This window comes from Eulemur rufifrons, chromosome 1 (assembly GCF_041146395.1).
Source record: "Eulemur rufifrons isolate Redbay chromosome 1, OSU_ERuf_1, whole genome shotgun sequence".
Lineage (NCBI taxonomy): Eukaryota > Metazoa > Chordata > Mammalia > Primates > Lemuridae > Eulemur > Eulemur rufifrons.
The window spans coordinates 39,327,628-39,353,276 of record NC_090983.1 but is presented as its reverse complement, the minus strand read 5'-3'; the positions used below and the strand labels follow the sequence as shown (position 1 = coordinate 39,353,276).

General features: G+C 40.8%; 1 protein-coding gene across 4 annotated transcripts in view; it reads left to right on the top strand.

The window, feature by feature from the left end:
- The window catches only part of MYO1B (myosin IB), a 175,532-nt gene that overhangs the window by 26,986 nt on the left and 122,897 nt on the right, over window positions 1–25,649 (top strand). For all 4 annotated transcript variants that reach the window (XM_069490627.1, XM_069490463.1, XM_069490383.1 and 1 more), the window contains exons 2-3: window positions 4,626–4,769; window positions 23,366–23,481. In XM_069490627.1, coding sequence (XP_069346728.1) covers window positions 4,635–4,769; window positions 23,366–23,481 — 251 coding nt within the window. In that variant the 5' untranslated portion in view covers window positions 4,626–4,634. The remainder of the gene's footprint in view (window positions 1–4,625; window positions 4,770–23,365; window positions 23,482–25,649) is intronic.

The window sequence follows — 25,649 nt, the reverse complement described above, 5'->3', positions numbered from 1 at the left end:
GATGTTTATATTGCATTCTCTTGGATTTTGAGGAAATTTTGAAACGATGCTTTCAATATTTTAAACAGTAGTTTAACCCTGCAAAAGATGCCAGTAAATGAATTCGTGTATGTTGAAATATAGATAGTAATTTTGGAAGTCCTGAGATGAGAGTAGGTAGGGGAAGAAACAGTTGCAATCATATATTTTGTTTTTCTTGGCTGGACACACAGCTGGAAAGAGCTGGCACGGCCATGGCATTGCCTGGCACCAGTTGGTAGGCTGGTGGGTGGCCTAAATTGCACCCTTAGATAGAACGACTCTGCTTTCAGGCTCCTCCATGGCTCCTCTGAAGGCTCCCGCCGCCATTGTGTTTTGTAGATTGCCTTTGCCAAGTTTAGGAGAAACAGGTTAGGTTTTACAGAGCAATGAACATGTAACAGTGGTATAATGTTGTATGTTAGGCACAGTACTTAGTTTCATGTCAGTTAGGGATCTTTGTTGCTGGCAAGGCAGGAAGGATATAGAGACTCAGAGAATCACAGGGGTGGGAAGACCTGGAAGGATCAATGCAGGCTGGGGAGATAGACAAGGAAGCAAGGAAGGGCCGGAGGGCTGGGCAGCAGGATGTATAGCAGAAGCCATGCTGCAGGACTACCTGGTCCTTGTGCTGCTGCCGTGGCTGTCACCTCCCAGGAAGATGTCATTAGCTGCGCAGAAGCCATGTTCCCACTTCCTGCCTGTCTTGGGGTGGAGAGAGAACAGATCTGTCTCCTTTGGGTTCTGTAATGGAAATCGGGTACTACCTCTCACAAGATTACATATAACTAGGGACTCCCTGGATGGGAGATCAGGTGTACACAGGAGCGGGAACGTGTACAGGCTAGACAAAATGGGACATCTCTGTGAAGTGCACGGTCATTCCACTATTCAACATCAAAATGAATTTTTCTCAAATTCACTAATGTTGCAGGCACAAAGTCCAAGTCTCAGGGCACACCGGGCTGTGGTTTAGTTGGCTGTTTTACTATTATATAGAAAAGGTGATCATCTTGCCAGTCCTACCCTCCACCCTGTGCCTTAGATCAACCAGTTTTTACTTTTTAGTGTATTTAAAACACTCTACTTCCTGGTACCTGTCTCTTTTACTAGGTAAGATGCTTTCTGTTGCAAATAATAGAAAGTCTACCTCGAACAGCTTAAACAATAAAGAGAACTAATTGGCTTACATGACTGAAAACTTGAGAGACAGGGTGTGGGGTTCAAGTGCAATTTGATCCAGAGGCCTGGGATTCCAGCAGGGCTCTGGCACTAATAATTCTAGGTAATTTTCTCGCCCTGCCCTCCTCCATGCATATTCTTCCTCTTCGGACCAGCCCCCCTCATGAAAGCAGAGTTGGCTACCGCAGTTCCAAGTGTCACATCTGCAAGTCATGCCATCCAGAGGTAGAGAGAACCTTCATGCTAATATCCAAGCCAAAGTCTCAAGCTGTCACTTGCCCAGCCTTGAAAAAGTTACAGTGGCTGGGAGTTGGGAATGTGTTGATTGACTTAGCCTAGATCACATGCTAATTCCTGGAGCATGGGGTAGCATCGCCTTCCCTGGAACCACATGGATTCCCATGGGGGCCCTTGGGAAGGGAGAAGTTAGATACACCCCATAGTAGGTATCAAACAAAAAGTATCCCCAGTGCTCTGCAAACGTTCTCATTTCATTCTCCATGTAACCCGATGTGAATTCCACTGATGGTTGGTTTATGGAAATGTTGAGTTAGTTAACAAGCTCCTTCAGAGAAAAAAACAAATGAATTCTTTTGGTGGAACAAATGAACCAAACCAAGGTTGGAGGTGGTGGTCACCATATGGGAAACCAATCCATTTTTAGGAAGATGTGGACATACCACCACGCTATTTTCTTACTGCCTTGTTTTTACGTTGAGAATGAAAGAGGCTGTCAGCATATCCTCCTCCAAAGTATAATACCTAGATACTAAAAGGTAAAATGTAAACCTGTGCTTGAATGACTAAATGAATCGTGGTGTCACCTTTTCAGTTTGGTTTGCAAAAGTTGTGTTGTCAGAGATTTTCACTTTTTACCAACTGCCTCCAACCCAGCATTTATTTTGCCTGCTACTCTCCTTTGGATTCTAAAGTTGGGATAGAGGTGTAAAAATTAGAACTCATACAAACTTTCTTGGAATTTATATTGGAAAAGATTGTAAAGCAGGTTTAATTACAGAGAAAGATTGGCTGCTTAATTATTGTTACCTGTAGTGAGGCAGGCCTTGGTGTCTTTCTGCAGCTATTTCTATAAATAGACTATACAGGAATCCACCGCAGGGCAGAGAGTTCCTATCCAACCTCTTTGCTTAATTTAAATTGCTGGTTTGAGGTAGTTATTTTTGAAACCCTTCTCAGGTTGACTTCCCCCTTAGCCCCTAAGCCTTCTTCCCTCATCTGCCAAATTACATGTAATGCATCGCAGCTAGAGTGCTTCTGGCATTCCATGAGTCTGAGGACTTGAAATTTGATTTAAATGTTAATTTATTGTGACAGAGGTTGGGCACTCATGGTGCTATTCCTGTGCACGTCTGTCTGGGGACTTTGGCGTGGCCCCGCTGTCCCCCTGGCTGGCTCCTGCTGCATCTCCAGAGCGGGGCACTTTCTCCCATCCCCACAAATATTGTTTGAAAAAAGAGCCTGGCCGACTTCAAAATGCAGGAACTCATTCTTTGGGCCCCCATTATTGGGTTTAAGTGATATCTGGGACTATTTATTCCAGGTGTAGTTGGCACAAAATTAAAAATACATAAATTAACAAAAAATTACTCTATTCTTCTTTTGAGTATTAAATAGTTCCTTATTTGGTTGTTCTTGTTTATGGGAGATCCTCTTGACTTCATCTTAGTCTCTCTTTTTGGCTTTTCAGAGGCCCCCCAATTTTTTTTAGTAGGGTCAAAGAAAAAAAAGGATATGTTTGTAGATTTATATAAATTGCTAGGAGTTAATAATAATGAATCACTTAGTTACTAGCCAGCCCTTCCCAGTTCTTTCTCTCTCTCTCTCTCTCTTTTTTTTTTTTGTGTGACATTTTGGTCTTCTTTCCCAGTTCTCTTTAAAACAGACCAACTAAATGTAGTTTCTATTGCCTCTAAGACATCTCCTGGTTGTTGTAGACTAGAATAGGAGGCCATTTTTTAAATTTAAATTGCTATGACATAAACAAGCAGACCAGCCTTTTTATGAAGGACATAATATGCTCGGGTGACTCCTTAATAGAAAAAATTCAAATGTACTTCCCACTCAATATCAGGGGCATGTATATATGTAAGTATTTATTAGTATTCTGAAAAATTATTCAGTATTAGTATACTGAAGTTATATAAAATTGACTTCTGTATTGGAAACATTTAGAAGGAATAGCCCAGATGAATTTAGTTTTATCATTTTACCATTTGATTATGGTCCTATTAGAAGAATTAACACAAACATGTATGTACACACACACACAACATACATGCTCACATGTACTCCAATGCCAACTTCCTTTCTAACAAACATGCCACTTTCGTATGTTCAGATATTTGAAAGAATTTTAGTACTTTTGACGGTGATCAGATTGGAAGCTTTGAGGACTTAGCATTTCAATGCTGGGTGACACCATACACATTAGTAATGTGGTAGAATGTTGCCTTTATAATGTGCCTTTTTTCCACTTGGTATACTTTTGCATCTAGCCAAAGGGAAACTATAGTATTTCTGGTCTGTTCATTGCATGTTAATTTGATTTTGCTGTTACACTGGTACGTCTGTGGGAATGAAAATTAAGAACATGGAGGTCACTCTTGGCAGGTTATATCATATTGGCAACCTCTGATTTGCAAGTGGGTTGTGTTCTTTTCTTCATATGTCCGTTTCGAGTACCTGGAATAAAATTTCCTCCCATGGATGCAATGTTATAAGTGGTGATTGGGTTCTTTCACACCAAATGCAAAACACTCTTAAGTAACCATAGCAAGTTTCTTAATCTCTCTGAGCTTCAATTTTCTTGTCTTAAAATGGGGGTAACAATACCTACCTTATAGCGTTATTATGAGGATTAAATTAATGCATTAAAGTTCTTGGGGTAGTATCTGATAATGTGGCAAGTAACCAATAAATGTTAGCAGCATTACTTTTCAAAACATTATTTTGGGAAAGTGCATTCTGAATTTCATCATGGAATGCCAGAGGATATGTCTTGGAGGAAGCAGGTTCACAGTCTGGCATTGGTATGCAAGGCCTGGGGGAAGGGCTGGGCTGGGTTTTTTTGCTGGAGTTTTGCAGCTCTCGGCTGGGGAGAAGGGATGGTTTAAGGAAGACAACAAAGATCATGGCTTTCTAGTGGCTCTTTCAGTAGGTGGCCTTTGCTTGGGATGAGAGGCTGGGAAGGAGCTTCATTTGCTGCAGCGGGTTGGCAGATGGGGCAACCAACTCAACTCAGCAGCATCGGACGGACGTAGTTCGTAGGGAGGGGAGGTTCTGACACCTCGTGAAACAGGTGAGGGGCGTTTGGAACTTCCAGGGTTTCATTTCTCCAGTAGTGCCAAGAATCCATCGAAATAATTTTGCTTATTTAAATTGACCCCTTTCCTTCTCTCCTGCAGCGGGAGACCATGGCCAAAATGGAGGTGAAAACCTCGCTTCTGGACAATATGATTGGTGTTGGAGACATGGTTCTTTTAGAACCTCTCAACGAGGAGACCTTCATCAACAACCTCAAGAAGCGTTTTGACCATAATGAAATATATGTGAGTATACATGAAGGTCATCTGTGGTGTTTGGACTTTGTATTTTGTGGCAGACAGCTGGCTTTTCTTTCTCAGACTTTTCATTTTTCTCTCTGTTTCTTAGAGTCCAGAAGTATTAATATTTGTACCCGCAGAAAGAGTTTTGAGCATTTGGCACATAAGTAATATCGATTAGTTAAGTGAGTCTGCTTTCCAAATGGTGCTTATAGAGTTATCAGCTGTGTGCAGAGTGTCAGATATTGAGGACATTCTAAAGCAAGTGGAACACTTCAGCATCTGCCCTGTGAGGAACATATGTTCATAAGGAATTTTGAAATCCAGAGGCATCTTTTTGGATGCCTTCATAATAAAAACAAAATCTAATCATTGAGAAACTACTCATTAAAATGCAAGGCAGTGAACTATTAAAAAAAAGACATCAACCTTCTTGACATTTGTAGTTAGTAGGGACAGCAAAAACTACCAGATAAGAATATGTGCTTGGTCTCCGGAGATTTGGGACTAGTCATGTCCTGCTATACAAAAGTATAATGCCATATACAAAAATGAAAGCATAAATACCTATTTACAATAATAGGAGGAAATTTCATGTTGTAAAAATTCTCTATAAGGGATTTCACAGTGTTACTTTAACTATCAAGTTCTCTAAATATGTACAAAATGTGAGTAAAAAATACATTTCTGTGTAGCTTTTCAGGAGTTTGCATAAAGCATAGAAACTTGCATCTCTGGAGATAAAAGTGTGTTGTTAACTAAACCAAAGAAATGGGGCATTCTTTCCCTATACTTCTAGATGAGAAGGAAACAGGACGGATTGGATGGAAGTGCAGGGTTAATGGATCCTGCCTCGTACCTGAGTTCTTTTTCTCCTTTTTAAAATGTGCATCTGTGCATGGAGAAGAACTGGGTTATGGAGACATGCTTCATATTTTTCTGTCTATCAATGTGGGAAAGAAATGTAAATAAATAAAAGGACAGGTGATAAAGTGTTACAAGTAGGATCAATTATAGCTTTTATGGAACTAATGTATTTTTAAAAATTCTATGCAAAACGATAAGCTAAATTATTTTATGTCACATACAGCTTTCCTTTGTAGATAGCCAGCTGTCTTAGTCTGTCTGAGCTGCTGTAACATAAAATCCATAAACTGGGTAGGTTATAGACAACGGAAATTTATCGGTCACAGTTCTGGAGTCTGGGAAGCCCAAGACGAAGGGGCTGGCAGATTCGTTGTCTGGTGAGGGACTGCTTTCTGGTTCACAGATGATTGTCTTCCCACTGAGTCCTCACAGGGTGGAAGGGGGAAGCTCTCTGTGGCCTCTTTGGTAAGGGCTCTAATCCCAATCATGTGGTGACACCTCTGTGACCTATTTTCCTCTCAAAGGGCCCACCTCCCAAAGCCAGCATATTGGTGACTATGTTTCAATATAAGAATTTTGGAGGGACACAAACATTCAGACCATAGCACCAATCATGTTTCAAGGATAACTTTGGATAATTCATTTCTTTACGAAATAGTGGTCATAATGTAGGAATTGAACTTTTAATCCTTCCCAATTCATATTGTTAGAGTTGGGAGGAGGTTGATGGTAACATGAGACATGTGAATACTGCTTTGGGAATATTAATTTGATAACTGGATACTAAACTGAGGTGTAAGTGCTGATCCAAGGCCAGGTGCGGTGAGTCACACCTGTAATCCTAGCAATTTGGGAGGCTGAGGCAGAAGGATTGCTTGAGGTCAGGAGTTTAAGACCAGCCTGAGCAACATAGCAAGACCCTGCTTCTAAAAAAAAAAAATAAATAAATAAATAAAAAAGAAAGAAAAGAAAAAAATAAGCTGGGTATGGTGTCACATGCCTATAGTCCCAGCTACTCAGGAGGCTGAGGCAGGAGGGTCACTCGAGCCCAGGAGTTTGAGGCTACAGTGAGCTATGATGATACCACTGCACTCCAGCCTGGGCAACAGAGTGAGACCCTGTCTCAAAAATAAATAAAGTGCTGATCCAAATGGAAAAGGTAGAAAATGCTGCTGCAGAGCAGGGAGGTGGCATTGTTTGGTTTGGCAGTGTGGCCTGGTGTCACATTCCCTCCAAGTGTAGCAGTTTTGCTTTCAGGTGGGAAAGCCTGACGATTCTCCAGCTTTAATTGAAAGCATGGTCTAGTATCGAATAAAAGACAAACCTTAAACGTTGGTCTTTGAGATGGAGATAAGGGGAATCAATTATATTGTAACTAATGTTGCTGATTATTTTTCTTTTTGGCTCTAAAAAGCACAGTTCACTTTTAGATGAATTGAAAATAGGATGGAGAGTAGAACATTACGTGCATTCAGATACCTGATTTGTTGTGGCCACTAAAAATTAAACAATCCCCTTTTTAACAAAATGCCAAGTGTTAACATTCATAAGTCTTTAGCAGACAAAATGTCTGGGTTTCAGTCCTACATAATTTTATTTTCAAAATTATTTTTGGAATGCCCTTTCTGGTTGTAAAACAAAAGCAGAAAATTGATTTCAGCTTCCAGTTATTCACATCAATTAATGTTTTCCATGATACTTTAGGGCTACTATTTCTATGAGATGTGTGCCTTCCTTTTATAACTTTAAACACGCGTCATGTTGATGAGCTAGATGTTCTCTATTTTAAGTGAAAAAAAAGCAGATTGTAGAGTAATGTGTATAGTATGATCCTATTTTTTTTAAATAAATGGGGGTTGCGGAAGAGCCAGGCACAGTGTCTCACGCCTGTAATCCCAGCAACTCAGGAGGCTAAGGTGGGAGCATTGCTTGAGGCCAGGAGTTTGAGACCAACCTGGACAACATAGGAAGACCCTGTCTCTAAAAAAATTAGCTGGATGTGGTGGCATGTACCTGTAGTTCTAGCTGTTCATGAAGCTGAGGAAAGGGAATGATTTAAACCTAGGAGTTCAAGGCCGCAGTGAGCTGTTATCTTGCTGCTGCACTCCAGCCTAGTTATAAAGACAGAGTTATAAAAGGAAAGCACACATTTTTTTATTTTTTCCCCAAAGAAAAAATGGGGAGAGGTATGAATATGTACATATGTTTGTGTGTATTTGTACGCAAACACAGAAAGATATGTTACTTTTGTGTACACGGTGGGGTGGGATGGGGTGTGAGAACAGAAAAGGTTACTCTTTTAGACCTCTGTATTTTGAGACTTAATTACAAAAGCATATATTGCTTTTGTAATTAAAAAATGCTGCACGATAAATTTGATTACCATACTCCCCAGCCCCACATGTCATGTATCTTACCCTTGGGAAATCTATTTCTGGCCCTTATTCTGATAATACTCCTGCTTTGCTTTTGTTCATGGGTTGCCACAAAATTGTTTAGCTTGATGCCCAAGGCTAAGTTAATATGACAATGCAACATTTTACTGTTTTGTCCTTTGCTTTGTTTTTTAATTCTTTCCCAGCAAATGAAGATGTAGTTACCAAAAAAATCTCTTTTATAGTCGCTCTGTCATACTAGAAAAGTGGGTGACCATTTAGGATGATCCATCATGTGAGCGTATTGAACGGTCATTTGTAGGTTCAGAGACATGGTTGATAAGGGGACTAGTGAACGGAAGGACCCTTGGCCCCGAGTTTTGAACTCTGGGTACACCCAGAGCCTCAGCAACCTCCTGTGTGAACCAGCTTGCCTTCGGGGGGCTCTGTTCTTCCATCCTGCCATCCATCTACTCTTCCTCTTTTTCCCCTCACATATTTAGAAATAAAAAATAGTTCCTGCCTTCACAGAGCTCTCATGAGGGTTTGCATTGCGCCTGGATATAAGGTACGGATGCTCTAGAGCATTCACAACCCCTAGGGAACCTCTGGATCTGCAGCCAGCTGGCTCTGGAAGTAGACTCCCTTGTCATTCTGTCGCACTAAACCTGAGGCTCTTTGTAGGATGAGGCTGTGTGAAGCTGGTCAGAAGTGTCAGGATGTGTTTGTTGGAAGTCACACCTACCCCAGCCTGGTTTAAGCAACACGAGGAGATTTATTCACTTGTATACCTGACAGTCCGCAAGTAGTTCTGCTTTCAGAATTGGTTTGATATTGTGGCTCTCCGATATCACCAGGGACTTTGTTTCCTGCGATCTGCTTTACCTTCCTTGGCTGTTACTTCATTCCGAGGCTTCGTAGTGCCAAAGCAGCTGCAGCATTCCATGCGTTGCATTCGTACGCCGTGCTGTCTGGAAGAGTCAATGCTCTATTCTAGTGCTCGAGTCAGAGTCTGAGATTTACCCTGGTTAGGCTGTGTGAGTCACATACCTTCCTCAAACCGTCGACTGTGACCAGGCGGTGGGAGTGAGCTGAGTGGCCTAAGAAAGGGATGTTTAGGACCAGGGTTGGGTCAGCTTTGTTCAAAGTAGACGGGCTGTGTGTGAAAAGGGGATACCCAACCACTTATATCTGTCCACGTGCTAGGAGGAGGGAAAGGGCCATGCCTGCCGAGGAGCCCACCTGCTGTACAGCCCTCACTGGTGTGGTGGGGAATTCTGTAATAAGTGGCGTTATTGGTGTTGATACCAGGCTAAAGGATGTGCCCCCGGGAAGCATTTGTCACTTGAGCCCTAGGCTTCTGGTAAACCACAGGCATGGTTATCAAACTCTTCTCCTGGTGAGCTTCCAATGGCAGAGAAGAGTAAATAGCTTCTGCAGGGACTCGGGGGCATACTTGAAGTCTGTGTGCTTTAGGGAAATTTTGCTGAAATGTTTGCTTCCAAAAGTAATTCCAAGTTTTATTCTGATCTCTAATGCAGTGGTCCCCAACCTTTTTGGCACCAGGGACCAGTTTCATGGAAGACAGTTTTTCCACGGACCCGGGTCGGGCTGAAGGAGGGAGATGGGGAGCGGCTCTAAATACAGATGAAGCTTTGCTTGCTCACCACTCACCTCCTGCTGTGCGACCAGGTTCCTAACAGGCCGTGGACCAGTACTGGTCTGTGGCCCAGGGGTTGGGGATGGCCGCACTACTGCATATGGGTTTGCTTCGGTCTAATGTACTGCTTGCAACCCTTCTTTGAGTAAGATGCCTGCTCCAGGAATATCTGTTCTTCACTCTTAGGCAGGTTCACACACTTATTTAAATAGCACCGAGTGGGTTCATAGCTGTTTGTGGCCAGGTTGGGTCTTTAAATCTGGGACAGTTGCAGATATTGACGGGGTCTTTGCAGTTAGGGCTGTGGAGACGGAGGAGGATCAGGTGAGAGGAGATAGAGGGAAATGTTGCGCGGATGGGGTGACACACAGAGACAGAGACTCTGCTTGCTTTTGTTCCTCCCTCTTGGCAGCGTGCAGTTCAAGCTGGGCCCAGCTGCAGGACGTGCCGTGTGCTCTGGCAGGCTGTGTGTGGGGTCACTGGCTGGGAAGTGCTGGTCGTGACATTCCGAGCACTGCTTTTCTGTATGCTTTCTGTCCTTTGTCAGACCTTCTTCCGGCCTCCTCACCCCCGCCCCCAGGTCAGACGGGATGGTGGCGGGACTTCATGTGGACTTTTATTGTGGTGTGGGAGATGGCAGAGCTGAGGTCCAGCCAGATGTGTTCTGTTTTTAGGGGGACTGGTCAGGACTGCGGTTCTGTTTGGGAACAGGAAAGCTGCAATTTAGGTGATAACAAGGCCCAGGACAAATTTGGAATCTAAAGAACCAAGGTGTCTGTTCTCTGGCAAGAAGTATTTTTGGTGCCCTCCAGTAAATTTAGTTTGTTTCTATCTGAATTGTCAGGCTGGGGATCATTGAGATATAGGGGTCTGAATGAGTCCAATTTTAGGAGCTTATGTTAAACCAATTTTAGTTGTAAGAGTGACTACTTAGAAGTCTAGGAAAAATTGTGTTATTTTTTAGAAGTTAGTACTAGAATTGGGATTCCCAGAAGGGATGGGATCAGATAGTTTTATGAAATATACTCCAGACATAAATACTGTATATTTAGTTTAAAATGTTGCAGAGTTAATGAAAATAATATTGGTTAAACATAATTTATTTGACATTTCAAAAATACTTTTCATTTATACATATGAAAATCTCACCTTATGAGTATAATAAATATTCCTGGGAATTTGGCATATTAGTGTTCTCTTGCTGCAAAACAAATTGCTACAAACTTAGTGACTTATAGTAACAGACATTTATTATCTCCGAGTTGAGGCCTGGCTTAGCTGGGTGTTCTGCTGAGGGTCTTACCAGGTAGGTCCAGGTGTTGGCAGGGCTGCAGTCTCACCTGAGGCTCGGGGCCTGTGCCTTTTCCAGGCTCATGGAGTTGTTGACAGAGAGCAGGGCTGGAGTTCAAATGTCCAACTGATTGTTATTCCTGCTACCCAGCTGTTCTCCAGGTTTTTTTTTTTTAATTTCCTTTACAAAGTTTTTTTTTAATTACAAAATTAACAAATGCTTTTGAAAAAAAATTCAAATACGTAACATAAAAACGTAGTTTTCTTCCTTTCATACTGCAGGGCATTTTCAGCGTGAGTAGTGGTTAATAGGGTGGTAGGTCATCTTTAAGATTATGTTAGTTTGATTAAAAACTAATTTTCTCATTCCAGAAATGGAAGTAGGAGGAGGTTCTCTTTTGTTTAGATGGCTGGACCTTTACCCAGAGAACCCAGATTCAACAAGGTTTGATTGGAACAAGAGCAGTCTTTAATGCTACCTCCAAATGCCACCTAGACCATGGAGGGAAATGAGGAGGGATCCCAGCCCTGTTAACAGGGGGTGCCTAATCCTGATGGTGAGTGAGTGGTTCACCGTCAGCCCCGCTCAGCTTCCTTGGCTCGCTGAGAAGGTAGACAGTTAAGGCAGACCTGGAGCGCAGGCTGTACGTGCTTTCCAGAGTGTGGTTGGGTGTTTGGACTGGAGCTGCAGCGCTGGAAGTCTCGATAAAGCTGGTGAAAGATGGCAGATCATGATGCTGAAGAGAAATGTTGTGTCTAATTTCTGGGCAAAGTCTATCTTTTGGACAGTTTTATAATAACAGTCATTTTGGGTAGTAACTTGCCAGTTTCAACCCCTGCAAGCTTTCTTAAAACCTATGGTGATTGGAAAATTTCTTCTTCTTAGAACTTTCAAAGTTGGCACACATTTATCTGTCGTTTATCAACCTTAGAGAGTTTTTTTATCATGTAGGCACTATATAAGACTTGAAATATTTGTATAATCTTTGTAACATATTAACTTAAATATTCTGGTTGAAGCCATACTTGAGATTTGATTTGGAAGAAATTAAGGCCTGACGTCAGGTCCGTAGGAGTGTCATCTTTTGGAAGCAGTGTGGTGGCACTAAGAAGCAAAGACCTGAGCTCCAGCCCTGGCTCTGCCATTGACTGTCTTTGAGACCTTGGACAAGTCCCATAACTCCTCCGAGACTGGTTTCTCATTGGTAAATTGATAAATGCTAAGAACAAATGTTTATTACATCCTTAGTGGTACCAGGTGCTGTTCTGAGCACTTTACATGCATTAGTTCCTTTAATTCTTACTGGAGTCCAATGCACTGTAGGTTTTTAAATTATCTTCATTTTACATATGAGGAAACTAGGCTCAGAAAGGCTAAATAACTTGTTTGAGGTCACACAGCGAGCGAGTAGGATTCACACCCAGGAAGTCTGGCTCTAGGGCCGTGCTCTCAATGATAGTTCTGCTAACTTTACGCGGTTGCTATGAGCATTAATAATACCACTAATATGAAAGCCCTTTCAGTTTTCAAAATAATTGGGTATGTACTGAAGAATAGGTAGGCTTAGAACAAGGCAGTCTGAGAATGGCCTGGACAAATCATTGAAATGATAATCAGCTTTTTTGCCACGTATTGAGTTAGCGCTCAGTAGTGCCACAGGAACTGATGTGACATGGAGCAAATGTGTTCATTTCTAAGGTTCTACTGATCATTACATGGTGCTCACAAGTCAAAGGAAAGTGATAACAGCCATGAGGATGATTCTTCCCTCTTCTGGAAGGGGGGAGAAGGTATTGGGAGGAGAGTGTTCTTCATCATGTTCCCAGGATGGCAGGTGACTGGCAGCTGCAAATGGTCCTCACCTTTATGGACACAAGGCTGAAGAGGAAGAAGGAGCAACTCAGCACAAGGGACATGTCACCACTTCAACTGTCCCCTCTACATATGCATATATGCATTGCTGTCTGCTATACCTGTAGTGCAGATACATTGTAATGATAATCCTAATTTCTAAAGAGGGGCTATTTTGTTTTTTGAACTCTGCTTTGGAAGGAGTGGAGGGTGAGATATGACGTGGCATGTTGGGAAAGGCATGGGTTTTGGCAGACAGACCTAAGTTTGAACCTTGGCCACTGACAACCACTGTGATCATTGTAAGTAATAGAGGTTCTGTTGTCCATGGAGTGGTCATCGTGGTACTTAACCTTGCTGAGTTGTGGTGGGGACGAAGGGGCATGTTAGTCTGGTACCTGGCACATAGTAGGAGTGGAGTACATGGTAGGTGCCATGACTGCCAAGCTTGGAAACCCAGAATGACTTTTCTTTAGGGTTTCAGAAACTAAGGTATTCTTTAACTAGGTTCTTTTTCTTTTTGCCTTTCCCTGCCTTCCTCTTTCCCTCTGTTACTCCCTTCCTTTTTGATATTCATTGCACAGATTTCATTTTAGTTGTATTACTACTTTTTTTTTTTTTGAGGCAGAGTCTCGCTCTGTCGCCTGGATAGAGTGCAGTGGTGTCATCATATTCATAGCTCACTGCAACCTCAAATTCCTGGGCTCAAGCAATCCTTCCACCTCAGCCGCTCAGAGTACTGGGATTACAGGCATGCGCCACTGCGCCCGGCCTTGTTGTGTTACTACTTGGAATTAACCACATTATATTTTCAAGAGTTGTAGCTTGTAGCAAGTAATATACCTATAACACTTGACCACACTGTACCTTGGATGAGAAAGTTTTATTAGGTCTAGAGAATGGTATATATTTGGAAATTAGTTGTCTCATGACAGAGTTTATCTCAAAGACAATATGGAAGTATTGTCTCATCCTGCTCTAAAATTAGGCTGCCCAAGGTGATATTTTTAGCCAGTATTTCAGCGTGGCATGGAACTCATATATAGTTCTTTAATTCATAGTCTGAAATGACCGGCACCCAGGAGCATGAGGATATAATATGATGGTAGTGTAGGCATGTCTTGGACTAGATAGCAGTGACTGTGCCTGACAGGCCTGTGGCTGCCGTTGGCCGCCATGGCTTGTGGAACCTTTTGCTCTAAGTGTGGGCTCCTGATCTAAGGCTAGTGATTTAAAGCACAGCCTAGAAAAAGATAAATAGGGCTAGATTCTTTACCTAAACTCTGAATGGAGAAATACTAAAAAAAATAACATATCCCGGAAAGCGAGATGCTGGCAGTGATGATGTCGAGAGAGGCTGGGATGAGCCATGAACACGCAAAAACTGTGACTAAGAGTCTGTGAAGTGGACTGCCTGTGGAGTAGAAAGTGAGCAAATCAGCTAGTGGCAGGCCCGGAAGAAGCAGAAACTTGGGTGGGGAGGAGGCACGTTGACTTAGGACTGGAGAGGAAATCTTCACAGCCTCGTGTTGCCTTGGTCCATACAGCTGCCCTGGACCCCGTAATCACCCTTGGGGACCAACTTTTTTTGTAGCTTGGTGACAGGTTTTCAGGGGTTCCTGGGCATGTTCATTATTACAGTAAACCTGCCTGTGTGCCATGCAGCTGACCGAGCCTGAGCAAGTCACCATTCTTTGTTCTAGAGTCTGGACTTTGACGTAGAGCTTTGGGATGGAACTCTACCTCTGCCTTCCTAATGGTGAGACCTTGGGCAAGTTATTTAAAACCTTCTAATACCTCCAGTCTCTTTCCTGTAAAAATAGATTGTTAGCATCAGTTTTATATATTTATTGCATATGCATCACAAATATGTTTCTGAGACTGGAGATGTGAGATGTGTGTGCTGAATTGATTACATTTTTTAAAATGTAAAGCTCAGATGGACACCTAAATCTGTTATGATCTTATATTCGCTTAGGCTGTTTTGCACAATTTTGAACTGTGTCTAGAAAACAGTGAAGACGTTTGGTAAACCATACCATGTCTTAAACCAATTAAGACAAAGGCCTTCTGAAAGGGAATTTGAGAAGTCTTACAGAAATCTAATTAAAAACAGTGGCATATAATATTTTAATGTCTTGTGATCAAATTCCCAGGATCCAAGACCCAGGAAGAGGGTAGATTCCTCATCATGAAGTGAGTAAATAGCATATTGTCATTTCTGAAGATTCCCACCAGCTTGTCTTGTATAGTCATTTCCTCAGTATTCCAGGCTTTAACACATTAACTGCCATGTGAGTTGTATTTAACTCACGCTAGTTTTGAGCCCAGGGCCTCGTGAAACATATGTTAACTCATGTATCTTTTACCTTGGGAGCTGTGAACTATTTTTCAAGTTGCTTATAACTCATACACAGAAAACAATAAAAAGTAAATTTTTCATTAAATTAGAAAGGATTGTTTTGTTTTCAAAGTTTTTATTTTATTTTTATAATAAAACATCGTGACCCCAAGGGAAAAAGTTTTTTTTCTAGTGTGGCAGTCAATGTGTTAAATATTAGTTTTGCTAAGACATACCTCACTTGCTCATCTGATAACTCATCAGTTTCCTGTGTACCAAGACCATTTCGTAAGAGTCTTCAAGACTTTGGTATGATAGGACTCGTTAATGAATTTAGCTGAGGTTTTAACATATTTTATATAGGCTTTCAAGTCCTGGTTTGGCTATTTACAGTGGCCAATAGATTCCATCAGAGCCCAGTTGAATTTATATAATTATAGTAGGTAATGCTCTTGCTGTATGTCAGGTGCTGTGTTTGGTGCTTTGACACACAATCTTGTTTAATCCTCAGAATTAGATGAGGAAGGAACTATTAATAGTATTCTTTTTCTTGTATAGGCGAGGACACTGGGACATGGAGAAGTTAAATAATATGCCCAAATTCACACAAAACAGAATTTTGCTAGATAATTTGGAGCCAGGGTTTACACACTATTTCAAATACATTGAAGCATCATTGATACAAGATGACATAGAATTGGAGTAAAGAGCCCAAATACCGTACTTAAGGCAGGATGACCTGGCTTCAGATTCCATCAGTTTCATCATCTAAGCCTCTCACCACACACTGAGTTTCCACTTCAAAACTGTTTTCAGATGGAAGCTTAGGCTACTAGCCCTGAAATTCAGGGCTCTTTACAGTTTGATCCCTGCCTTAATTACTCACAGGACGTCTTTGGTCTAGGGAAGCTGTTCCATTCCTTCTCTCTGGAATGTGCTCAGGTAGGCTTTTCTGCCTCTGTTCATGTTTTAACTCATATCGTAGCATGTGTCAGAATTTTCTTCCTTTTTAAGGCTGAATGGTTTTCCATTGCATGCGTCTGCCACATTTTGTTTCTGCATTCATCTGTCGATGGACACTTGGGTTGCTTTCCCCTCTTGGCTATTGTGAATAAGGCTACTGTGAACATGGGTAGGCAAATATCCGAGTCCCTGGCAATTCCTACTTTAAAAAAATATATTTTGAAGGAGACAATTATCTTAGCAAAATTAAAAAAAAAAAAAAAAGGTGTATGTATGTGTGTGAGTTCAACTGTAACCTAAAACCTAAAATCTCATAGGCCACTCTTTGGAGGAAATCTTCTTTGCTGGAATCATGCCCGTCCTTTTAGACCCGCTCAAGTCTGTCTTCCTCGAGTTTTCTTAGACCTCTGCGGTTCATAGTGACCTTTCCTTCATCTACACTCAGAGCACTCATTTAGATGGTGAGATAATCTAATGTCTCAGCCAAGAATCACTTAAATCTTATTTCATTGGTTTTAGTGTCTAGAGTAGTTAGTTAATTCTTAAATTTTGTGTTTTGTATCTAAAAAAATTACTGCCTAAGCTATATTATAAACTCCTCAGGTGCACAGACCATGGGAGCTTCTTATGTTCCCCAGTGATGCCTAACATGATGTTTGTCTAAAGTTAGCCCTTAATATATTTGTTGCTTGCTTGTTAAATGACTGTAGCCTAAACTCAGTCTAGCAGTCAGTGTGATAGTGCAGCCTTGTGATGGGTTATTTTTACTTGAGTCCTGGCTCCTCTTGGATTTAAACCATTATTACTTCAGAGATGAAAGTAACATGACTCGGAGACTCTTGGAGACTCAGTCAGTCCTAGAGGACTCCTACACCTTCCTTAATATTTCTTTGATGTCATTTTAGACTAAATAGTATTAAGATATTTATTTTTTCTTTTCTTTTTTTTTTTTTTAGTTTTTTGGTATCAATTGTTTTTTTTTTTTTTTTGAGACAGAGTCTCACTCTGTTGCCCAGGCTAATGTGAGTGCCGTGGCGTCAGCCTAGCTCACAGCAACCTCAAACTCCTGGGCTCAAGTGATCCTCCTGCCTCAGCCTCCCGAGTAGCTGGGACTACAGGCATGCGCCACCATGCCCGGCTAATTTTTTCTATATGTATATTTAGCTGTCTATATAATTTCTTTCTATTTTTTTAGTAGAGATGGGGTCTCGCTCTTGCTCAGGCTGGTCTCGAACTCCTGAGCTCAAACGATCCGCCCACCTCGGCCTCCCAGAGTGCTGGGATTACAGGCGTGAGCCACCGCGCCCGGCCTAAGATATTTAAGTAATCATTGCTTGCTACATTGCCACTTTCCTGAATTATTTCTCTGAAGTCAAAGGATGATTATGGTTAAATCTTTTCTGTTGGGATAAAAAGATTTTCCCTGTGACTAGAAGATCTTTTCCTTTCTGCCGTGTTGTTTATTCCTGGTGGTAAAAGGATGTCAGCATTCCTCAGATGGTCAAACACAAGGCTTTTGCCCAACAGAGGAGCACTTTCTTATACAAAGGTTGGAGATGCTTTGTGTGGCATTGTACTACACGAGCTTCCTGGGATCAGGCATTCTTCTTGGCCACTTTTTGCCAAAGTTTCCCAGACCTAACAGATAGATCGTGTGCTCTAATGAAAGAGAACAGATTCTTGGCCACTCTTAATTTCACTTCTGCTAGCTAATGTGGTCATATCACTTAACTTCTTTGTGCTCCATTGTTGTGGACATTAAGATAGAGAATTCATATCTATCTCATGGGGCTTTAGGAATTGCTCAGTAAAAAGGTACTTAAGTGTATATTCTATGCCAGCACTTTAATAGGTTTGGGGATGAGTTTTTACGGCACTCTGGAGATGTGTAAACAAATAAGTTTATTCTGAAGAAAATAAGGAAGCTGGTAGGTAGGCAGATTGGATTCCTGGTTAGAGCCCCAGCAGAGCAGAGGTTTTAAAAATATGTTTTGGAAGAATTTGATATTTCAAAAAAGTGCCAAAGTAGTCATTGTGGTGCAAACAGGTCATTGCAGGATTTTCTTACATGTATTTTATAGTTTAGTTATAATTTATTTTAAATTTCATATAGAGAATTGAAATGTAAACTTTCAGGGTTTAGGGCTTTTCAAGATCTTTATCTTGCCCTGGGAAGAATTATGATATAAAAGACGTGAAAACTATTCTGACTTTTCTATGTACATATACCGATGTTTCACTTATCTGGCTTTGTGGAGGAATGTTCCCCATTAGCGAGACTCACAAAATATTAAAGCCATGCTTTAATACTGAATTTTTCGGTTAAGTATCCTTCCTAAATGTATTGCGTATAACCTTGTTGTCGAAACCAGAATACTCTCTCACTTTGGCCATTGATTGTTGTGCTGTGTTCTCACTCAGGATTATAGTAGAGCACTCAGGGCCTGCTGAGCCATGGGGCTGTCCAATCATACTTTTAGTGTTATTATGATTACTTTTTTCTTCTTTCTTTGTTTGCCCCCCCTCACCCCCCCCCCCAATCTCTCTCTCTTTCTTTCTCTCTTCCTTTTCTGTTAGTGACCACTGTTTCTTCCCTTACGGTGGGAGTTCTTAACCTAGTATATCCAGTGTATGCCAACTTTTATGTGCATGTGTGTTTTTCCAAGGAGAAGGTTCATAGCTTCCATTGGTATCAGAAAGGGATGAGCAAACTAAATAAAGGATTAAGGAGTGCTCTGTAGCATTATTTTTTAAACTGCAAGTTTCATTTCATTAATGGCTCATGGAAACCATTTAGTGGGCGAGGGCCAGCAGTTAAAAAAAAAAAATTTGTAATAAATAGAATAGAACAAAAAATATCCATACCTCTCTCCTCACATAGAAAATAAGAGTATTTTTGGTTTTGTGAAGTTTTTAATCTCGCGTATGTGTTGCATATAAATAGACACACATATGCATAGTTGGTTGTGATGAAAATTTTGTTACCATAAGTCATAATCAAATATTTGAAATGCGCTGCTGTAGAAGGCCCTTTTTGCCTCCCCCAGTTTACAGATGTTGCTGCTGTTTTTCTGTCATGTGTTGAGATACCATATGCCCAGTTTATTAGAAATGTGGCTAAAACGAAAGTGAGGCTAGAAAGATTTTTCTTTTCTTTTCAAAATGTTTTCAAAATTAATTATACAGGGATATTTAAAGGCGAAAGTGAGACAGAAGCTAGGCCAACAGTGGCTCTAGCAGGTTGTCGCTATTGGGAGTAAAGCCTGCTGAGCCTGAGTGTCCTGCAGGTGAGGGCGACAAGCAGTGGTTTTCAGCTCTGGCTCCACATTTGTTTGTCTGGGGTCTCTTTAAAAAATACAGATTCCTGGGCTCTGCCCAGACCGTTGAAATGAAATCTCTGAGGACTGAGTTCTGGAGGAACTTTTCTATGCAATAAAACACATGGCCTTTGGGTTATATATTTTGACTACTCAGGCCTTTCTTTTGAGTTCTGAATGGTGGTTTGGAGAGTGGAAGTTGGTGGCTTGCAAGTCCTCCAGAAAAGACTTCTGTTTTCATGGTAATCATGATAGTATTATTGCTCAAGTATTATTTGGTTATTCACAAGACATCTGTTTTGGAATGTTGAACTAGGAAGACAGAGATGGTTTTGACTTAAGAATGTTTATACATTCTGGACTTAACATCTGCCCTTGAGAAGGGAAAGATGACCTTGCTAACTGAATGTGCCACTTACAGAAAGGTGGAGCCTTTTACTCTCCCTCTTCCCTTTCTCTTCTCTTTCTCTCTTGGTTCCTTTTCTTTCCCTCCCCCTTCCCTTTCCCTCCTGGATGTCAGAGGCTGTCCCACAGGGCGGTGGGACGGGGAGCTTTCCATTGCCATGTTGGTCGTGGTGTGTGCGTGCCTGAGGACTTGGGGTGCAGAGGTCCAGGAGCATGGAGGTGGTCAGCCAGGCAGTGGCTGTGGTGGTTACTTAGCAACGAGTTAGTTCATCCTCCTTTTTACAGCATGATGAAATAAGAAAATACTAACTTTAAATAGTAGGCAGTTGTTTGTTAGAAAAAGAAATGTTATATCACATTCACAAGTCCAGGAGTTAATTTATGTAAAAACAAACTATCTGGTCACCATTGTTCTGATCCCTGAAAAGCAGGTTTATTCTGGTGCTGCAGTTACCTGAAAGTAGAAGGGGTGGCTGCCTAAAACTAGAGTAGGATTTTAAACCACACACAGCTGCTGCCAGGAATGTCTTTCTGCGTCTTTCTGTGTCTCAGAGGGAGGAGGGTTGCGACTGAACATTTCTGTTATTCTACTGGCACATGCGGAGATATTTAAATCTTTGGCTAATGCACATAGAACCTTCAAGAAACTCAAACAGTGAGGACAGGTAACATAGGAGAGGACAAACCTGTTGGGAGTTCAGGGTTAGTGGATACGTACCTGAACCATATACATAAAATGGAATGGAGAGAGAATGCATTTTCTTTTGTTTGCTTATTTGGATGATAAGGCTTGTCCTGCTTGGCCCCATTTTTGGTTTGTAGAGCCATGTAGGTGCGTCAGTTATTGTTACTTTGTATAATAACAAACCACCCTCAAAAATTAATGGCTTAAAACAACAGCCATTTATTTGTTCATAATTCCCTGGGAAAGCAATTTAGGCTGAGTTCAGCTTTGTAAGTCTGCTGGTCTCACCTGGGATCACTCATGTGGCTTTCGGCATCTGGTGGCCTAAGAGAGGGCTAGATGGTTTAGGATGGCGTCACTCATACGTCTCATAGCAGGGTTAGGTCGGGGACCTCGGCTCTCCGTGGGGCCTCTCCAGCGGGCTTGCTCAAGCTCATTCATACCATGGCTTCCAGCCACCGTCATAAAAAAGGGGGCACATCTTAATAAACAAATACTTTTCAAGCCTCTACTTATGTCTCATTTACTAATGTCCCTGTGGTTAAGTCAACTCACACGGACAAGTCCAGATTCAAGGGGTGGAGAAATAAACTCTACCTCTTGATAGTAAGAGTCACAAAGTCACATTACAAATAGGGTGTGCATGCAAGGATGGAAGGAATTGTTCTGGGCATTTTTGGTAATAATCTACCAGACTTGGACAGGGAAACTGAGGGGGAAAAGATATAGTTTAAGGATTTATTCAGTGGCAACACATAGCAAAAAGGCTTAATAAATACTAGGAACTGTAAATAGTATGTTTGGTATTATACTTCAACACAAAAATAATTGTATGTGAGTCAGTGGCTTGTACCCTCTGCTTCCATGGTGATGAACGCACCCTGTGTGGATCAGTCGTTCAGTTAACAAATATTTATTGCACATCATCAGTGCGCCAGGCATTGTTCTAGGTGATGGGGGAAAAAGCACACATAATTCAGTATGTTTAAGAGTCACAAGTAACAGAGAGAAACTTACAAATTAGTAGTGTGGCTTTTGATTTTGAATTTGAGGCAGCAGTTTGTTCTTCATGCAAGAATGCCACAGAGCAGATTTTTATCAAGGATTAATCCACAGTGAAGTTTGGTTTTAAAGACCAACTCAGTAATTGGTTTCTCTGCTAACAGCAAATCTATATATTTTAAAAATTATTACATTCAAGAAATTACCTAAAAAGGGACAAGGATTCAAGTAGTACTTTCCTACCTAAAGAAGGCTGGTCTTTTAATCAGCAGATGCTAAAGGAATAACCAATGGTTATATTTTCATACTTGCCAATCCAGCTAATTCTAACGTTTTAGTTGGAAGCTATTCAGACAGTTATTCAGTGTCAAGCATCGCCCTTCTACCTGCCCAGGTGGGTTGCAGTGTGATGGTGACCAGGAAACCTTCTTGAGAAAATCTTGCCATCTTTGTCAGGCCAAATTAATCAGGTCCTCATGATAGAATGTTAGAAAAAAATTACATGGAAATTGCAATTTTTCTTTCACAATGGCAGTCTTGTCCACTCTTGACAAGATTATGTTCTTATAGGATGAAAGTATATATGTGACCTGTTCAGTTTTCCAAATTGGGGGAAAGTCTTTTGTAATTAAAATCCTTGTGATCCATGTAACAAAAAAATCAGTAGAACATTTCTACTGTTCCTTCGTTTTCTATTCTTTTTAATTCTCTAGAAAGATCTGACAGTCTCCTTGAATCTCTATGGTGGCAATACTGGAAAAACTTGTTGCTCTAAAAAAAAATACTACCTTTTGTGGGTTGACATTGGACAGGTGGGAAGTTGAAGGTGACTTTTTCCCCATTGTTTCTTTCTTTCTTTTATGAGCCTTTTTCTTTTTAAAGGTTTTATCACTTACATAGGCTTTTTTTTTTTTTTTTTGGCATCTCCCCCACCCTCCATCTCTATGATGTTGAAACTGAAACAAAAAAAATGGAGCTGCCAAGATGAGTTACAGTTAGTGACTTTTGCTTGTGGCTCTGTGCTAGGCATTGTATAAAATGAACTAAACCAGCACCACTGGTGCTGCTAGGAGTTTAGGGTTGAAGTGGAAAGGAGGAGGAATTGTGTTCTGGTTTAGTGTTTAGTGCGAGAGGTTAGCATCTGCTAAAATATAACATAGATGCCTAAGAAGGTACATTTCAATTTTACATTATATGTAAATTTGATGTTATATTTAAATTTGACATTCAAATTCTGATCTTCTAGTACATTAAATATATATGAAATTATGTTGTTCGAATTCCCAGAGGATAACTGTAGGTCTAACATTGAGTTGTACCTAATCTGAGTCTGTCGTAGGGATTGACGGATTTATGGAGGTGCAGAATGGAAGCGAAGGCCCTGTTGGTTAGGTATGGGTGTGGGTGGCGAGGAGGGGAAACCCTGGGTTCCTGTTGGCTGAGACAGGTGGATAAAGATGAGAGAAGAAGGGAACAACAGCTCTAACCAGAGCTGGCAGAGCACGGCTCTTGCTTATAATTAGCAGTAGTTGGTGGTGACAAAATTTTGGGGAAGTATGACAGGCTTTGGAGAGCTGTTATCCAGAGCCATAAATTATTGTAGAGATTTATTTCAGAAGTATTTTTAATGTATAAATCTGTGCTTTCCATTTATCAGCAAAACGAATAAGCATGGTTGACTGTCTGTCATCAGAGATGCAACATATTTTTGAAAAGTGTAAAATGAATGGTGAAGGGAGACCTAGTGTTGATTTTAAAAGGTTGAAACCATATACAACACTAAAGTTTAAGATGTTAAAATACGTCCTGTGTGCTAAGGGGCATGTTTTGTTCTTTCTTTTACAGACATACATTGGAAGTGTGGTTATATCTGTTAACCCATACCGCTCCTTGCCCATTTATTCACCAGAGAAAGTGGAAGATTACAGGAATAGAAATTTTTATGAACTGAGTCCTCACATGTAAGTATGAAACTAAAGCATTAAGTTTTTTTTTTTTTTACTCTAGAGATGTATAGTCGACAGATGTGTGCAGCTGTCTCCTATGAGTCTCAGGAAAATGTTTTTGTCAGTTTAAAAAAAAAATCAGATAGAGGAGTTTAGATGTTAATTGTTATGCCTTATTTTAAATTAAAAAAAAGAAGCAGAATACTTCATTTGATGTCAGACTCTTTCACTTCTGAAATATTTGGGTTCAGTATGTAAAATATTTTCTGTTCAAAATTCTGTGTCAGTAGCAGCTGTTCCTAATTATTTTTGCAAATAAAACAGGAATGTGCATTGTTTATTATGATAGAGTCCAAGCAGTGTTTTCATAGTCTTTTTGGGCCAGAACGACCCCAAGTGTTGGGCTGTGTGATTGTGTTTGGGTAGAAGGACTGAGCAATACCTTCTGTTTATAGTCTTCAGGGATGTTGTTCCCCAGATGTGTGCCGTAGGCCGGTGATTTCACCTTCCCTGGAGTTAGCCACTTGTTTGATTTTTCTGAAGGTCACATGTTAGTGTAAATAATCCCTTCACAAAACCTGTAGATTCTCTTTGTTCCTTCAAGGTGAATTCTTCGTTGAAGTGCCTGAGAGACACTGAAATGACTCTGCCTATTTATACCACTAGAATTTTGTTTTCTAGTATGAATGATTGAAAAATACTACTGGGAAGATTTTCTTAGGTTTGGTGGGTCAGTGGCAGAACTGGGATATTAGGCCCTAGAACTTTTGATTCCCCAAATAAAAATGTCTGACACTGAAAAAAATTAGGAGAATACCCAGAAATTATCATAAAGAACACCTTAAACTTTTCCTTTCTCAAGTTACGTTCCATGGAGTGATACTCAAGACGAATCTGTTCACTGTTTACACTCTGTCAGCTCTTGAGTTTAAAGCAAAGGAAAGAGAAAGCTGCCGAGCTGTGCCAAGTTGTTCAGTGAGTTGAGAGCCTCAGACTTGTCTACTTGCTATTAGGCGGAAACGTTTCCTGCCCCCTCTCCTGTGGCATGGGAGTGCTTTACCAGAATTCATGTTCTTATTATAGTTATTCACTCAGGAGGCCCGTGATGTCGTGCCGAGGGGCGTTGGCAGATGCAGCATAATGTTTTTTGTGTGATAAACTGTTGAATGTGGACTTAGAATATTTGAGGACTACTGCTGAACTCTGGACTGGGACTGATATATGCAACAGTGCCTTGGAAAGTGTCAAGCAGCATATAAGGCGTGACTTGTCATTGACCTGACTTGTCATTGCCACCATTGTTATTACCTTTTAACAATAGCATTGGCCTCTTTCTCTCAGAACATTGAAAACCGCAAATGGTCCTGACATGTACATAAATATATGTGCACATAAATATCGATGGGAAAATGTTCAGAAAATGTCTGGACAGTGGAAAGACTTAAATTGGTCATTGGGATATTGGTAGGGGGGAACTTGAAAATGGTTAAGCTGCCAACTTGTGGTCACTTCTAGAGTTCAGACATTTTCAGTCTCAAGCAGGGGCGATTTTGCCCCCCAGGGGACATTTGACAATGTCTGGAGACATTTTTGGTTGTCACAGCTGGGGGTAGGAGGGTGCTACTAGGGGGTCGGGGTCAGAGATGCTGCTAAGCATCACATGACAGCCTTCCACAATAAACAGTTATCTGTTTACAATGTCAATAGTGCTGAGGTTGAGAAACCCTGAACTAAAGTGAAAGAACCTGCAGAAAGTCTTAGTTGTGTCCTAGCAGAAAAGGATTTTCTCTGTATGATTAAAGACTGGTTCTATTATTTTTGATAGAAAATAAAATTTAATAATTAAGGAGTATCTATGTACCACTGTCCAGATATTTATTTTAGTTGCTCTTGATAATGCAGCTCATAGTGACTTATTTGGACTGCTTGGAACTAAGGATTTTTTATTATTTAAATTTGCACAAATGGTTTTTAAAAACTAAATGTTATATATTTTATCAACCAAGCAGATTCTGATTATTCAATCTTCTTCTGGAAGTATATTTTGCAAGTGATCCTGTTTCATTTTTCTTTAAGAACATAAAATCCAAAATTTGTTTTTTAAAGTTATTCTTCTAGTTAAGCCCCTGTGATGAAATACCTTAATTGATATCTGAATGTTTATTTTAAATTCTAGGCCTTAA